Raw genomic sequence first — 16,723 nt, 5'->3', positions numbered from 1 at the left:
GCCTCCCCATTGGCGGCAGCTTTGACTTAAGCTCCATGCTGCAGCTCTTTGCATTGCGCTGGCGGGATGCGGCAGGATCATGCCCCTGGGCGTGGTCGGATCCAGCAAAACAGAAGACTCCTGCGTCCTTCGGCTGCATGGCTTGGCTTCCTTGGGTGACCCGGGCATCGGGCTTCCAAGCGGTGGGGTTCCACAGAACACCCCTGCAAGGTGGGGCTGACTGTCTCTATATTGCAGCGGAAACTGGGAGGGTGGGGGTTCCCGGCAGGAGTGCGGTTCGAGAAATCCTGGCTTTCTGGCGGCTAGTGGACAAGAGCGCCCCGTCTTGGGGGATCGGAGCATGTCTGCTCCCTTCTGACGCTGGTTCAGGGGCACAAAGAGTCTCCCCTCCCCACAGACTGGGGACAAAACCCTCTGGAAACGGAGTTTTTGTGCACTTCTTAAATGGAGAGAGGGCCGAACTCAAGTGGCGGCGGTGGCTCCTCCCCACACACACACATGCCCCACAGCCTCCCTGTTGTTAAGCCCGAGGCCTGGAGACGAGGCCTGCACGAGAAAGACGCCTCTTCCCTGATGCTGAATTGTACGGCGGGCTTCTGGAATTGATGGAGAGCTCAGCCCTTCCCAATACCCAGTGACTAAGAGACATCCCTGACAATCAATCAATGATCGGATAATCACTCTTTGTTCCCCTTCTCACCCCCCACCCCGATGCCTTCCCCTTCGTATGGTGACTTTCCCCCCCTCCCCTTTTGGGAGAACAGGGTTCAGAAGCCAAAAAATCTTTATAGAGGCCACTTTTAAATTAAGTAGAAAATAGGCATTGACCTATTTGTTAATCTTGCCCGGATCGTTACCCGGGGCGGCCTCGTGAACGCCTGCACAAGCGCGTGAGGGGCGGTGGTTGGCTTCCTTCACCCCCCCCGCCCCCCCCACCAGAGCTGGGTTTGGGTTTGGGGGTGTGAGAAAGGAAACGGCCCCCTCGTCTTCTGAAGGCCTCCTCTCGGAGGAAGGGAGCCCTCTCGGCCGCCCCCACGCCCCGATTCCTTGCAGAGTCTAGTACTGTGGATGCTCTCGTGTGGTGTTGTGCAAATACGGAGGAATAACCGTGCGCGGCACCGGGCGAAGGGCGAGCCTGCCGGGTGTGGGCTTGCTCACTGCCCAGTGTCTGTGCCCTTTCGACTCCCTCCTCCTCCTCATTCTCCCTTTCTCAGCCAAGTTTCCTCTGCCTCCTCCGGGCCCAGCAGGGAGCTGTCCCTGGTGCTGGCTCAGCCATGGCCTCCCAGCCAGCCCCACTTCCTTGCCGGCTCTTGCAGGCCGGCTCCTTGGGGCGCGTGGGGCTTGGAAATGCAGCACCCCAGACCAGGTTCTTGCGTCTGGTCCTGTTTACACAGACCGTGTGAGCGGTGGGCTGCCCCTTCCCCTTGCTTTCAGCGCCTTGGGGATTGCCGCAGCTGGGGGGCTAGATCCTGGCTCCGTAGCAGAGCCTCTGCTTTTCACGCAGAAGGGTCCCAGAGTTTAATCTGTGGCAGCATCTCCGAGTAGGGCTGCTGGGAAGGACCCCTGAAGAACTGCTGCCTGTCAGGATAGACAGTACGAAGCGAGGTGGGCCAAGAGTCGGACTTGGTTTGAGGCTGCTTCCTGGGTTGGCTGGCGTTGATTGATTGATTGATTGATTAAGTGCCGTCTAGTCAGTGTCGACTCTCAGCTACCCCATAGATAGATTCTCTCCAGGATGTTCTGTCTTCCACTTGGCCTTGAAGGTCTCTCCGTGGTGCATTCACGGCTGTCATAACCGAGTCCATCCACCTTGCTGCTGGTCATCCCCTTCTTCTCTTGCCTTCCACTTTCCCCAGTATGATGGACTTCTCGAAGAAGCTGGATTTTCACATAATGTGTCCCAAGTAGGATAGTTTGAGCCTGGTCATTTGTGCCTCCAGTGACAATTCTGGATTGATTTGTTCCATGATCCATTGGTTTGTTTCCCTGGCTGTCCATGGTCTCCTCAAAAGTCTTCAAGAAATGGCCCTTTGGAGGTGCTCCATGGATTGATGGAATGTTTGTTTTTGGAGGGCCCCAGAAAGAGTTTTTTGAGGTGGCGTTTTGCTTTGCTCGGTAGAATATAGCCTGGCTCTGTTGCTTGAGCTTTTCCTGCTTGAATTGTCCTTTCAACCATCTGGTCTGCCCAAGAGCATTTCAGCATCCTAAGAAGCTGGGAATGTTTATCTGCGGTTCGCCAGTGAGGTTGATAGGCCATAGGTTTGTGGGCCAGCAGAAGCACTTTCCCCTACAACACGGAATCACTGTCTGGAATTGGCTGCCAGAAGTTGGAGTAGCTTTTAAAAAGCTTTAGATGTCTTCACGTAAGTCTGTGAAGAATGGAGCCTCCATGTTTAGAGGCAGAATATCGGGTGCTGGGGAGGGAATGCTGTGGGTGGATAATCTGCTTCACAGCTGGCTTGTGGCCCTCTGGGGACATCTGGCACGCTAGGACTAAGCCAGGGGTTCTCCACCGTGGGGCCCACAAAGACTCCACGGTGACTAAGGAGGATGGGGGTGGCAACGCAGCAGCATTTGGAGGCCCCCCCGGCCTAGACCGGCCTTGGCATGGTCCAGAAATGCAGTGTTGGTCTTCCCACAGGGTAGCTGAGGCGCCAAAAGCCAGCCCTCTCAAGAGGCAGCGGTGAGGCTGTCAAGAGCTGGTGTGCCCCTCGTGTGTCTTGCCTCCTGGAGACGGGCAGGCCTCCCCCACAGCCGTTTGTGGCCCCTAAAGCTCCCTTGATCTCCAGTCCTGGTTCCCTTCCTTTTCCTCCACTCCTTGCCTTGGAAATTCCTCCGCCTCAGAAGCTGGGGAGGGTCCTCTCCATGAGCTGCAGCATCTGTAGATTTCCTTAGGTCACCTCAGTGCCGTTCTGGTGGGTATTTTTAGACCTGCCTGGGACTTGCTCTCTGGATTTGATTCTGTCGCCCTGAGTTGCTTGCTGAGAGGCTCTGCCTGGAGGGGAAGGTGCCAGGCACTCTTGGGGGGCCCTGGAATTGCTCACTCACCTGTGGCTCCTTCCCAGCTAACGTTTCTCCGCCGAGGGAGCCCGCTCTAAGGAGCCCCTTCTGCTCGCTCTCCTCTCGCTCTCTCACCCACCTCTTGGGCTCTCTGACAGCCGTCTTTTTGTTTGATTCCAGGCACCCCGGAGCTAAGTCCGACTGAGCGGAAGGAACTGGAGACCAAGCTGAAGGAACGGGAGGAATTCCTAATTCCCATTTACCATCAGGTAGCCGTGCAGTTTGCTGACTTGCACGACACGCCCGGCCGGATGCAGGAGAAGGGGGTCATTACGGTAAGTATTATGAATCCGTTTCTCACTGCTGCTGTCAAAAGTGCCGGTGCCTGTGGACATGCACAGAATGCCTGCGGAGGAGGAGATCCTGGCTGGCCGACATGCAGAAGGCCTGAGCCAGCCTGGCATTTAATTTTATTTTTTTTTAAATGGATGCTCCAAACAGCTTTGGGAGAAAAGTCTCTCCTTAAATTCTGAATGTTTTCAGCACTTTTGAAAAGGGGACAAATGGCTGAGGTCAAAAGCTTGGCAGTAGAGGTAGCTCCTTCAGTATCCCCTGAAGCACCCACAGGCCCTGTGGAAAGCACTGGGGGTGTGTGGGGGGGGGGCGTCCAGCCAGAGTGGTGCTCCGGGCGCATGGCCCCCTGCAGGCTGATGACGGGTCTAGCTGGCGGCCCTCCCGTTGAGTGGGGAGAACCAGAGTGCTTGGCCGGCTGAGCTGCCGTGTGCCCCTCCTTGGGAATGGGTCCCTCTCAGTGAGCTGGGTGGTGTGACACTCTGTGTGTGTGTGTGCGCACAGAGGGGAGCTTGCGAACACCAGCAGTCGTCGGACATCATGCACAGATGGGGAAACACCCCATAAAGCAATGTTCTCTTGCATTTTAAAATCTTAATTGATTTTAACAATACCTTAACAATCGAGTTACACTTAATTAAGTAAATAGAAGCCCCCCAAACAACTCCTCCTTGGTCTCCCCTGTCGGGAAGCATGCAGACTCTTCAGCCGTCCAACCAGAAATCTAATAAAGCAACCTTCTCCATGGGGGAGACAGACGGTGTCTTGGGAAACCCTTTGGGGACATCGTTTTTAGAGTGTAATATGTACTTGTTTATCTTTCCTGAATATATATTTGTACCCTGCTTTTCATTATAAACAAAGCGACAACATGTTAGGAGCAGCGTTTTTTAATTGGGTGGGAGACTTTGCTCCCACAATCCTGGCCTCTCGTGACACCGAGCGTCCTTCCGCCGGCTCGGCCCAGCCCCTGACCCTTCTCCGCTGGATTTGAGGCCCTTGCCAACCAGCTCTTTGGTTTTAATCCAAGGACCCTCCTTGGCTCATTGTGTGGGGAACATAATCAAAACAGGGCGCATCCCTGACCCAAAAGATAAACCAGAGCAATACAAGACTAATCTAATACTAGGCTGTAATCTCTCTCTCTCTCCAAACTACAGATATGGATAAGAATGGGTATTTTAATAATAAAAATTAAAAGCTCTACATAGAACATCTTAAAACACGATTAAGGCCATTATATAAAAATGAAATCTTCCAACATCCTCATACATATTCCAATAAAATATGGTAAAAGTGTCCCAAAGTATATGGGGCTCACAAATGAGCTCCAATCCTCTTAAAAACTTGCTCCCCCCCTCCCCTTTTCAACACCTCCCCTCAAATGTCCACACAGGACATTCTGGACTGGAAGACGTCCCGGGCTTTCTTCTACTGGAGACTTCGGCGGCTGCTCCTGGAGGACTCGGTGAAGAAGAAGATCCATGAAGCCAACCCCGAACTGACAGACGGCCAGATCCAAGCCATGCTCAGACGGTGGTTTGTGGAAGTGGAAGGCACAGTCAAGGTAAGGAGACGCCTCGTTTCTGACTGTGTACACCCTGCTCCCCCCGCCCCGACTCTTCGGAGCTGAGGCCCGATGTGACTCAACACAGCTGTCATGAATTGTGGAAATACGAGGAGAATGAGCCAGATCGTGTGTTTCAGTAAATAGATCTGTATGTTTCAGTAAAATCCATACAAAATAATGGTTAAAATAGTATCTACAGGAGAACCCCGTTATTCACGGAACTGCTGTTCGCAATTCCGTGTATTGTCTAATAGACACCTGTTTCCAGTATCCGCAGATACGAATGGGTTAAAATAATTGAGAAGCTAACAACAACTCAATCCTCATGGTGGGCAGATACCACTAGTAGAAAGAGATTCTCCAGAAAACTGCCCCTGAAGAAGGGAAAGCTGAAAGGCGTCTGGCGAGAATATAGGTCTCCTCGGATGTTGGCAAAATTATTAGCTGAGACGTCATCTTGGGAATATCCACTGGCAGATCTCCCTTTATACCAGCAATAAGATATCTTCGAAATGATCTAGCTTTTCAGTTAGATATAGAGACTATTTTAATGATTAATTTGTATAAATTTTATTGAAATACACCCATCTATTTTTATTGACTCAGTACAACTTATGCGACTGCACAGTTTTTTAAACACACGGCTTGATTATGATGATCATATTTTTAAAAAATCAGTATATACCATTACCCCTGCTAAGTGGGCAAAGAGGCACCTTTTACCTCTTAGAAATTGAATTATTATTATTATTTCTTGTTTACACAGTCAGACAGGTGTTATTGACTGGTTTGTTTTATCCAGACATCGAGTCCTTCCCAAGGACCTGGGATGCCAGAATTTTATCGTCAATGGTTATAGATATCGTCGCAGAATATAGGCTGTTCCCAGTAAAGCTGCTTTTTGTAATTGGCTGATGGTGATTTCTGTGGCCCCGATGGTGTTGAGGTGCTCTTCAAGGTCTTTTGGAACTGCACCCAGGGTGCCAATGACCACTGGGATTATTTGGGTCTTTTTCTGCCACAGCCTTTCAATTTCAATTTGTAGATCTTTGTATTTGGTGATTTTTTCTATTTCTTTTTCTTCTATTCTGCTATCCCCTGGTGTCGATTATTTTGACTTGTTTTTCTTTCTTCTCGACTACAGTGATATCTGGTGTATTGTGTGGCAGATGTTTGTCTGTTTGTAGTCGGAAGTCCCATAATATTTTTACATCTTCATTTTCTTCAACTTTTTCAATTTTATGGTCCCACCAATTCTTGGCTACAGGTAGCTTGTATTTTTTGCAGATGTTCCAGTGTATCATCCCTGCTACCTTGTCATGCCTTTGTTTGTAGTCACTCTGTGCGATCTTCTTACAACAGCTGATTAGGTGGTCCACTGTTTCATCTGCTTCTTTACAAAGGCGGCACTTGCTGTTTGTGGTGGATTTTTCGACTTTGGCTCTTATTGCATTTGTTCTTAGTGCCTGTTCTTGTGCAGCCAGTATTAAACCCTCTGTTTCTTTCTTCAAGTTGCCATTCTTAAGCCATTGCCAGGTCTTGGTGATGTCTGATTTTCCATTTATATTGTGCAAATATTGACCATGCAGGGGCTTATTTCTCCATTTTTCTGCTCAGTTCTTGACTTGTTCTTTCTTGTAGGCCTGCTTTCTTTCATTGGTGTTGAATAGTTTCTCGTTCTTGACTATTTGAAGTGCATCTTCTTCACTGTCCTTGATATATTCTTCAAGGCCTCTTTTCTCCTCCTCTACTGTTTGATGGACTTGCAGCATTCCTCTTCCACCTGTGCTGCGAGGGAGGTATAGCCTATCGACATCACTGCGGGGGTGCAGAGCATGATTGATGGTCATGATTTTCCTGGTCTTACGATCTAGCGTCTCTAGCTCTGCCTGGGTCCAGTCTATTATTCCTGCAGTGTATCTGATAACAGGTATAGCCCAGGTGTTTATGGCTTGTATGGTGTTCCCGCCATTGAGTTTGGACTTGAGGATTTTTCTAACTCTCCTGATGTATTCATTTCCAATTTTTCTTTTAACTTCAGTGTGTGCGATGTTATCAGCCTGGAGAATGCCCAAGTATTTGTAAGGTTCTTTCTCTTCCAGTTTCTTGATCTTGCTTCCATTGGGCAGTTCTATTCCTTCTGTTTTTCTTATTTTTCCTCTTTTCATTATTAATGCAGCACACTTGTCTAGTCCAAACTCCATTGCTATATCACTACTGAATATACGGACAGTGTTTAGCAGCGATTCGATTTCTGACTGGGACTTTCCATACAACTTCAGATCGTCCATGTACAGCAGATGGTTGATTTGACTTGATGTTTTAGCTGTTTGGTATCCGAGGCCTGTTTTGTTTAGTATTTGTGAAAGTGGGGTCATGGCGATTACAAACAATAGAGGGGATAGTGATTCCCCTTGGAAAATGCCTCTTCTAATGCTAACCTGTCCAAGTGTCTCGCCATTGATTGTTAACTGTGTACTCCACATGCTCATTGCTTTTTTTATAAATATCTGAATATTTTTGCTGACACCAGTTGTTTCTAAACATTTTAGTATCCATGTGTGAGGCAATGAATCGAAGGCTTTCTTGTAGTCAATCCATGCAACACTTAGATTTGTTTTTCTTCTCTTGCAGTTTTCTAAAATCATTTTGTCAATCAGCAGCTGGTCTTTTGTGCCTCTGGTGTTCGGGCAATTTCCTTTCTGTTCAACTGGAAGCTGTTTGTTAGTTAATAAGTGTTGCATCACTTCATCTGCTATTATTCCAGTTAATAATTTGAACATGGTTGGCAGGCAGGTTATCGGTCTATAATTACTTGGAACTGCACCTTTTGCTGGGTCTTTCATGATGAGATGAGTTTTCCTAGTTGTTAGCCATTGTTCAATATCACCGCCTTTCATAATGTGATTGAACTGTTTTGATAGTTGTTTATGAAGGCTTGTTAGGTGTTTAAGCCAAAAGCTTAAACAGTGATTATTACAAGTGATTATTATTAAACAGTAATTATTACAAGTTGCCCCAGTGAGGCACTACCTTGGCGTGGTTGTGGGGCTTGTGTGCTCTGAGGAAGGTGAGAGCTATGCCAGAGGTCCAACCATACTGGACAGGTCTCACCAGAGGAGCCACACAAAGAGTGCCTCTCCCATCAACAATATGGTGAGACGTAACTTTAATAAATCTATACCGGATCGGTGGTCGCCCGGGTCAACAAGGACCGCACCAGGTGCTATAGTCCCTGGACATCTGGTGGCAAGTGGGCTACAGGACTCAGGATCTTCCAACCAGGGCTGGAGACAGCAAAGTTACTGGAAGAAATGTCGCTTAACCGAAAAAAATATACGAAAAATGCCAACAAGGAAATAATAATAATAATAATAATAATAATAATTATTATTATTATTATTATTATTATTATTATTGTTATTATTATTATTATTATTATTATTATTATTATTATTATTATTATTATATACTTGCATTCTCCGTTAATGCTCGTATATATTGTTGAATCCATACAAGGTTTTGTTTTCATTGGTTTGCATTTCGACCAGATTGTGTAACCGGTTGTGTAATTATTACAAGTTGTGGAATTCTGCTGTCTGTGGTGCAGAATTTTGGGCTGCCACTATGCAGAATCTTCTCCTCCCCCCGCCCCCGCCATGCATGTGTTTCCAAACCAAGGTTTCTTTCATTTGTGTGTCGGCGTTTCCAGGCTTTAAAAACTGATTTAATGCAAAAAAATTGGGCTTCTGCCTTTGCACTCTGCCCTGCGCCCCTCCCTGGCACCAGAGCATTGTGGGAAACGCCGTGGGGAAGCTGAAACCCTCATGCTGCCCAAGGGGACGCCAGAGCGGGGCGCGTAGAAAGAGCCCGACAGAGAAGGCTGGCTGAGAGCTGCCCTCCCTCGCAAGGCCAGTTTTCTGGGCGGAAGGAGTTGTATTTTAGTAGGAAAGCACATCCAGGAATGTGAGCCCCGCCCCATGTCAAGTGGCAGCTGGAGCAGAAGTCTGTCTCCCGGGCCTTGCCAGTTTGGTCGCGGTGTGATGGGCCCTGGTTATAGCTAACGTTGCTGGATTGTGCCCCAGGAGCAGAGAGAGGCCCACAGGAAGCCGCCTGCTGCCGCCGAGTCAGATTCTTGGCCCATCGAGCTCAGTGGACGGTCTTCACTGACAGGCAGTGGCGGGCGGCTATCGGACTGACTGCCAGCCCCTCTCCAGGCTTCTAGACAGGGGGTCTTGTGCCTCTCTCTCAGGGATTGAACCTGGAGCCCTGAGCATGTCATGGCTCCACCCCGTGGCCTGGCAGACCCCCACCGCCCCTCCGGCTGCTCTTCTACAGCTTTGATATTTTCCTGGAAGCTCTTGAGTGGCTCCCTCTGACCTTGGTCTTGAACCTGAAACCACTTTGGCCACATCTACCTCCTGCGAGGGGTCTTGGCAGAGCATTAAAGCGGGGGGTGGTCCTTGAAAGAAGCAGCCCTCAGAGCGCCTTGCTGCCGGCTTCACTTTCCCAGGGGGCTCAGAGGAACATAGGAAACAGGAAACATAGGAAGCTGCCCTATATTGAGTCAGTCCATTGGTCCATCTAGCTGAGTATTGTCTTCACAGACTGGCAGCGGCTTCTCCAAGGTGGCAGGCAGGAATCTCTCTCAGCCTGATCTTGGGGCCTGTCCATCCTGTTTGCAACGCACAAGCGACAGAAAGAAAGGGGCCCATCCATCAGGGCGCATCTGACGCGCTGTGGGGTTCAAAGAGGGGAAGGGGTGGTGTGTGGGGGGGCAGTTTTCTCCCTGGAGGGCTCCCGGCTTCCCAAGGGAGTGTGTCTCTAGCGTCTTTTAAAAAGGGGAAAGGAGAAGAAGAAAGAGGGAGTGAGCCGGGTGTCTAGTTAGCGAATACATTACACCAATCAAGGGGAGTTATCTTAAGCCACAATTAATCTGCTCCCTGGCATATGTTGATAGGAAAGCATCATGCTGTTTCTTAATTAAAGGCAAACGGATTAAAAATGATTAATAAGAGTATTAAATATCCGCCTCAACTAAAAGCTGGGGGATTCTTGGGCAAATCCGAGCCTTCCCCAGGTCCACCAAATGGCAGCGCCTGCAGTTTGAATGGGGAAAGGTGTCTGGGGGGGTGGGGTGGGGTGAGGGGGCACGTGGGGCCCCTTGCTTGGTATGCAGAGGACGTTGCTTCTGCAGCTGGGGAAGGCGGCGGCAGGCCAGGGTGGCTGGGCTCCAAGTAGGAGCATCTCTGCGCTCATGATGGCGATTTCCCAGCCCTGCAGCCTGCTCCGAGATCTCGCCAGCAGGCCACTGAGCAAAGGGCTCTGTTTCGCTGGTGGAAACGGTGCCTCCCGCGGCATCAGTGGGGCTGAGGCTGGAGTCCCCCAGCGAGACCTGTTCCTTCTGGCGGAGCCTTTCCTTCCTTCAAAAGAAAGAAGCCCGAGCTGGAATCAGGGCAGGGCAGGAGCTTGCTGAAGCCCTTGAGGGAGGCGGAGGCTTGGTGCTGAAATCCATGCCGACGCTCCTTCCAAATCCCACCATACTGATGGGATTTGAATTTGTTTATTCCTTGGAGCGGTTCTAGGTCTGGTGTGCCCCGGGGACAGGGAAAGCTTCAGATTCCCGCAAACCATAGGCTCTCTCCTCCGAACGATGCGTGTGCTGGCCGTGTGGTTTTCCTTTGCACCTTCCTTACGCATTCTCAAAAGGATGCAGCCAATGGATGCTCTGGCCACGTGCAAACGTATTGGCGCCGAAGCCGCGGGCAAGCGCGTCCTGGGGCATCGGACACCAGCAGACGCTGCTTCGGCCCGTTTGGAGGAAGCCAGAGCCAGCTGCCTCCGTGGTGCGCTGAGCTGCTGGGGCGAGGACTGCCCCTCTGAGGAGCCCCACCACTGTTTCCAGCCCAGAAGGCCGCAAGGAGATGATGCTTCACGGAGGGATTTTTAACACGACCGCTGATTAAATCACGGTGCAGAATTCATTGTCATTCTGACTTTGACTTCGTTAGCAATGCAACAGAGAAGGATAGTGCACCTTTAAATGATGAGCTTTTGTGTTTAATTACCCAAATAAAATGACATAAATATGAATGAGTGCTAATGGTGGTACTTGGGGAGGGGGGGTTCTCCCCCCCCACCCCTGAAACCATTAGCGATTCTTAAATGATTTGTAAAGAAAATGAGAGGAGAGGAGAAGCAGCGAGAAGGGCTATTAGACTCCTAACACACTCCTGAATGATTATGCAGTCAACTACCTAGCAAATACCAAGCTAAATGATCTTGGCCAAAAAGTGGGTGGGGGGAGGGGATGCTGGGGTTCCCCCCCGAGAACAGCAGCCCTTTGACCTCCCTCGCAGGGTTCATTGCTGCTAAAATGGAGGGTTAGGTTTCTTCCTTGGTTACGGACCAGAGAAACCGAACTCGGGGCTTTAGAAAAGAAACATGCCCTTTTCCTTGCTTTTTTAGTACAAGCCTAATGAGGACTAGCATCTTGCTTTAAAAGAAGCTGGATTCTGAAGAGTACCGCAGACATGTCTGAACTGCTGCTTTGGGGGCTGTGATCGGAACTATGCAGCAGGTTAAACTGTGGCAGAAGTAAATTAAATTAAATTAAATTAAATGCTCCTGTGAGCCCAGTAAACCCTGCCAAACGAGGCGAGGCGGGGGGCTACCAGGGAGAGGGCCTTTTTGGTGGTGGCACCCTGTTTATGGAACAGCCTCCCCGGTGAGGTTTGCCTGGCTTCGTCACTCTGTTCTTTTAGACTCCAGGCCTAGACCTTTTTGTTCACCCGGGCCTCTTAAATTCGGGTTTTCAGATTGGATCTGATTTTTAACTAATTTTAAAATGAGTGTTTAAGCTGCTTCGTATTGTATTTTGTATTTACTTTTCTTGGTTTTTGTCTGTTATGATTTAATGTGTTCTGTGTTTTTATTGTATGTTTTAATCCTTTGTTAGCCACCCAGAGAACAATTTGTTATGGAGCATCTAACAAAGAAAGTTTTTATTATTTATTTATTTACACGGTCAGACAGGTGTTATTGACTGGTTTGTTTTATCGAGACATCGAGTCCTTCCCAAGGACCTGGGATGCCAGAATTTTATTGTCAATGGTTATAGATATCGTCGCAGAATATAGGCTGTTCCCAGTAAAGCTGCTTTTTGTAATTGGCTGATGGTGATTTCTGTGGCCCCGATGGTGTTGAGGTGCTCTTCAAGGTCTTTTGGGACTGCACCCAGGGCGCCAATGACCACTGGGATTATTTGGGTCTTTTTCTGCCACATTCTTTCAATTCCAGTTGGTAGATCTTTGTATTTTGTTGGTTTTTTTCTATCTCTTTTTCTTCTATTCTGCTATCACGTTGTTGTTGTTTTATTTGTTTATTTATCGATTATTACCTGCCTGCTCAGTTCGGAGGCTGCCTCCCGCTCTCTGCATGGGTGGTCACTCTGGCTTTGCCTCCTTCCAATCGATCGGCATCCATCAAGGGAGGACAAGGCTGCCCCTTCCTGACCCAGAGAGGCAGGTGGCAGCTTTTCCTGCCCTCAGGCGAGCTGTGCCCAATGCAAGAGGAGGCCAGCGCAGCTCTGAAGGGAGATCCGCCTGGACTCTTTCTCATGGCCTGGCTGTGACTTTTCATCCAGAAACCCAAACCAGGCCTTGGCGACTGGGCATCCTCGGGGGCGGGGGGGGCATGGCTGGCTTTTCCACTGCTGCTGGGAGGGGGCCAGCCGAGGAGCAAGAGGGGAAGAGGGTCTCGGGCCACGGCATCCCAAGCAGGTCTTGGTACAGCTGTCATGTGAGAGCAGGGGCCTTGCAGGCAATGGGCGTGGCCAAGGGCCCCCTCTCCAGGGCAGGCACAGCCAGGGCTGTCCTTAGGGCAGGGCAAGCAGGGCGACCGCCCCAGGCCCCATTAGAATTAATTGGAAGGGGTGGCTGATTTGCCCCAGGCCCCGCAACCTGCCAGGGCTCTCTAAGGGCACCGCTCTTGGTGGTACCATCTTGGTCAGGGCTGGCAGGGGCTGGAGAGGGGGCCTCTCTGCCTCCCCACAGAGCCGTGGGCTGGAGCTAACGCTGCTGGGCTTGTCTGGGCTTGCAGGCGTACCTGTGGGATAACAACAAGGACCTGGTGGAATGGTTGGAGAAGCAGCTGACGGAAGAAGAAGGCACCCGCTCGGTGGTGGACGAGAACATCAAGTACATCTCCCGGGACTACATCCTCAAGCAGATCCGGAGGTGAGGGGGCTCCTGCTGGGGGGAGCATGCACTGGTTTCACACCCCGCCTTGCTGGTCCTGCCTCCCAGCCCCGCCCTCTCCCAGTGCTCCTCAGGGGGGGCAGCAGGCGTCAGAAGGGTCTTGGTGGCTTGCCGGCTTGCCGACACAGTCCTAACACAGGGAGTGTGCCGGTGGCTGGCTGGGGCCTGCACCATGGCTGATCTATGGGGCGAGCCATGGAAGAAACCAATGGGGGAGACCCTGGAGGAGGAGGAGGAGGAGAGCCGGGCACGGGCCTGTTTTTCGGAAGCATTCCAGCCCGGTGTGTCCTGGTACATAGCGACAGGGCTTCGGCCTTCTTCCGCAGCCCAGGCCTGCTGCAGGAAAGAGACGTCATCGGCCCAGGCCAATGCCCCACCTGCTGCTGCAGCAAGAGTCAGCTCTGTGGCAGGAGTTGGCCCGTCAGAACAGGCCGGGGCTTGTCAGGCAGCAGGGCAGCTCGGACGTGCTGCACCTCCTTCCAGTTAAGAGAGGCCACCAGCCGCGGCAAAGCTGGCCTTGCTCTTACACACTGTTTCTGTGATGTGGATCTGCACAGTTATTTGCATCCTTCTTGGATCTGGACAATACTTGTACAGAGTGCTGTTTGAAGCTTTTTAAAATTCTCTGTGTGTATACACACACACGCGCGTGCGCGCGCGCGCGCGCCACCATTCCCTGCCCGAAGGTTTACTGAAACATCAAGTGCAGGCTAAAAGGAAGTGATCTGGCTGTAACGAGCATCTTCTTCATGTGTGTTAGGAGCATAAGAACAGAGGAAGCTGCCACTTATTGAGTCAGACCCTTGGTCCATCTAGCTCACTGTTGTCTACACAGACTGGCAGCGGCTTTTCCCAGGCTGCAGGCAGGGGCCGTTCTCTCAGTCCTCTCTTGCTGCCAGGGAGGGAACTGGGAACCTTCTGAATGCAAGCAGGCGGGTGCTCTTCCCAGAGCGGCCCCATCATCCCCAAAGGGGAATCTCTTCCAGGGCTCACACATGTAGCCTCCCATTCAAATGCAAACCAGGGCAGACTCTGCTTAGCAAAGGGGACCATCCATGCTGGCTACCGCCAGACCAGCTCTCCGCCCCTCCCCTGCTCTGATGGATTTGCTCTTTGTAAAGATGTGGAGGCAGCCCGGAAGCCTCGGCTTGCCTCCCCAGGCAGAGGGCCTGACCCACATCCCCTCTCCTCCTCTCGTCCCTAGCTTGGTTCAGGCCAACCCGGAAGTTGCCATGGACTCCATCGTCCACATGACCCAACACATCTCGCCCACCCAGCGAGCGGAGATCGTGCGCATCCTCTCCACCATGGACTCTCCTTCCTCGACGTAAGCCGAGGCACCACCCAGAGAGCGAGCAGGGCTCCTCCTTCTCCTCCTCTTGCCTTCCCAACGCGTGTGCCTCTTTGCGCCCTGCAGAGGAAATGCCAGAAAAGGACTTTTGTGCTTTCTCCTATGTTCAACCTGGACTGGAGAAGCGCCTTGTCCTCCTCTGAGTCTCCAGAGACCGGAGGAATTCAGACTCACTTATAGATGTTGTCCTGGTACCTATTTATTTAACCATGTGGGACATGGTGCCAACGAGCCGCACAGCACTTGGGAGATGATGAAAGGTACTCACTGATGTACCCCGAGGTCTCAACTTAAGAAGAAGAAATGTCGGGGGGGGGGGCCTGTGAGGGGCCCCTTTGCCAAGTCTTTGTCCTGCCTCAATTTCTGCCCTGTGGGTCACTGGTTAACTCAGCTGCCCCCCTGCCCCCACCCGCCCTCCAAGGGTCCAGTATCTGCCAGCACTGCTCTGGGTCCAACCGGCAAAGGCTTCGCCCCTTGTGGAAGCCACTGGCTGGCGTGCCTGACACCTCTCCCTCCCTGCTAGGGGCCACCTTCAAGCCACAGAGGAGGAGTCTCTGCTGACACACTTGTGCCCTCTTTGGGCAGAGGACAAAGAGGCCTCGCCTCTCTTTGGAGCGGCGGGGCGGGTCCCTCTGGCAGGTCCCGTGACTGTTTCTGAAACCCCGATCACGGGCAAAGTCGCCGGACCATGTCCCTGTTTTTACCTGGAAACCGGGCCTCAGTGTGACATGGGCCTGGAGAACAGCCCCCTAGACAAGGAGTCCCAACTGCATGGCTTCCCCCCTCCGCCTGATCCTCGAGCTGGCCGGCCTCTTGGCTGGTGGTGGGGCAGGCCACCTTGCACACCCCTGCCGGTCTAGGAAGTGCCTGAGTTGGCCTTGGCTGCTGTTTCTGCAGGGAGGCTGGCCAAGGCGGCTCTTCCGCAAAGCGCCCGCCTCGGTCTTGGAAGGTTGGAGCCACCCCCAGCCCTGGGGGCTTCCGGGAGGTGATTGGGGCTACGCTGCTGCTTCCAGGGCACCCTACCTCTCCCCGCCTGCTGCCCCCCCCACCATTCCACCCCACCCCATGGGGTGTGCTGTAACGTGCCCTGCTTGGCATCCGCCCCAGGAAGGGGACGCCTCCAAGAGGTGGGGTGAGGGGAGGGGAGGGCTGCCGTTCCCCCTGCCAGCATTTTGCTCCCTTCGAATGCGCCCTCCCAAAGCAACCTGGTTTCACACTGAGACATCCAGCGACAGAGGAGACTGTTGTCATTGGATGTGGACGCTAGCTTTCTTGAAGGTTTTCTCCCTGCCTTCAGCTGCTTCCTCTTGGGGGCTGGCGGGAGGGGGGGAACGCCTCCAGCCACTTCCTCCACCCGAGCCAAGGGAAGTGTCTGTCTGGATAGAGCAAGAGAAGTCCGGCTGTGCTCATGTGAATTCTTCTTAAAATGACACTTCAGTACAGCTGGTGGGCAGAGCCCAGGGACCCTCATGTTGACGGTGTGAGTCCCCACAACCGGCTCAATGCGTCCCTCTCGGTCTCTGCCCGGGTCTCCGAAAGGGTCCCGCTCTTCCTGTCAGCTTAGATCTGGTGCCACCCCTCTGGCCACGAGAGCCAGCAAGTCAGTGGCTCTTCTTGGAATCCCGCCGCCACCTTGGGGCGGTCTGGTTGTGGGAGATTCCTACCCCTTTTTGTTTGCGAGAGGGAGAGAGAGAGAGAGAGAGAGAGAGAGAGAGAAGGGCTGCCTTGAGTCTTTGCATTGATCACACCGAGAGGCACATTGGGGTGAGAGGTTGAGGGGTCCCTGGAGTCGGGGTGGGGGGGGTGACGCCTTCAGCAGACCAAAAGCTGTCCCTCAGCGGGGTAGGCAGAGAGCTCAGCTGGACCCACTGAAGTATTATTGTCGATGTACATTGTGGATAACTCCTGGTGCTGAAGTTATGCACTTACCTCAAGTTTCTTTTAATAAAAGCAGATCAGACCAACTTCGTCTGTCTCAGTTCTGCTTTCATGTTCCCAGGAACCGGCTTCATTCAGGTGAGGCTCTTCCTCACACCCAGACTTGAAACAGTCTTGATGTTCAAAACCATCTTCCGGGATTTGTGCCGCCACCACCTTCCGAATTCAATAAGGAGGCCATAGAGCATCTCCCCTGGAATGCTTGGGAACCTATGTTTTCAGGGACACAAAGGCCACCATTGTGAATACTTGTCC

At 51.8% G+C, this 16,723-nt stretch overlaps 1 protein-coding gene across 8 annotated transcripts in view; it reads left to right on the top strand.

The window, feature by feature from the left end:
* The window catches only part of ACACA (acetyl-CoA carboxylase alpha), a 140,041-nt gene extending 123,547 nt beyond the window's left edge, over positions 1-16,494 (top strand). For all 8 annotated transcript variants that reach the window (XM_053274908.1, XM_053274909.1, XM_053274910.1 and 5 more), the window contains 4 exons: positions 3,181-3,335; positions 4,748-4,918; positions 13,022-13,158; positions 14,384-16,494. In XM_053274908.1, the coding sequence (XP_053130883.1) occupies positions 3,181-3,335; positions 4,748-4,918; positions 13,022-13,158; positions 14,384-14,510 (590 nt within the window). In that variant the 3' untranslated portion in view covers positions 14,511-16,494. The remainder of the gene's footprint in view (positions 1-3,180; positions 3,336-4,747; positions 4,919-13,021; positions 13,159-14,383) is intronic.
* Positions 16,495-16,723: the final 229 nt, after the last annotated feature.

This window comes from Hemicordylus capensis, chromosome 12 (assembly GCF_027244095.1).
Source record: "Hemicordylus capensis ecotype Gifberg chromosome 12, rHemCap1.1.pri, whole genome shotgun sequence".
Lineage (NCBI taxonomy): Eukaryota > Metazoa > Chordata > Lepidosauria > Squamata > Cordylidae > Hemicordylus > Hemicordylus capensis.
The sequence above is the reverse complement of the archived record's forward strand: the minus strand, read 5'-3'. Positions and strand labels throughout refer to the sequence as shown.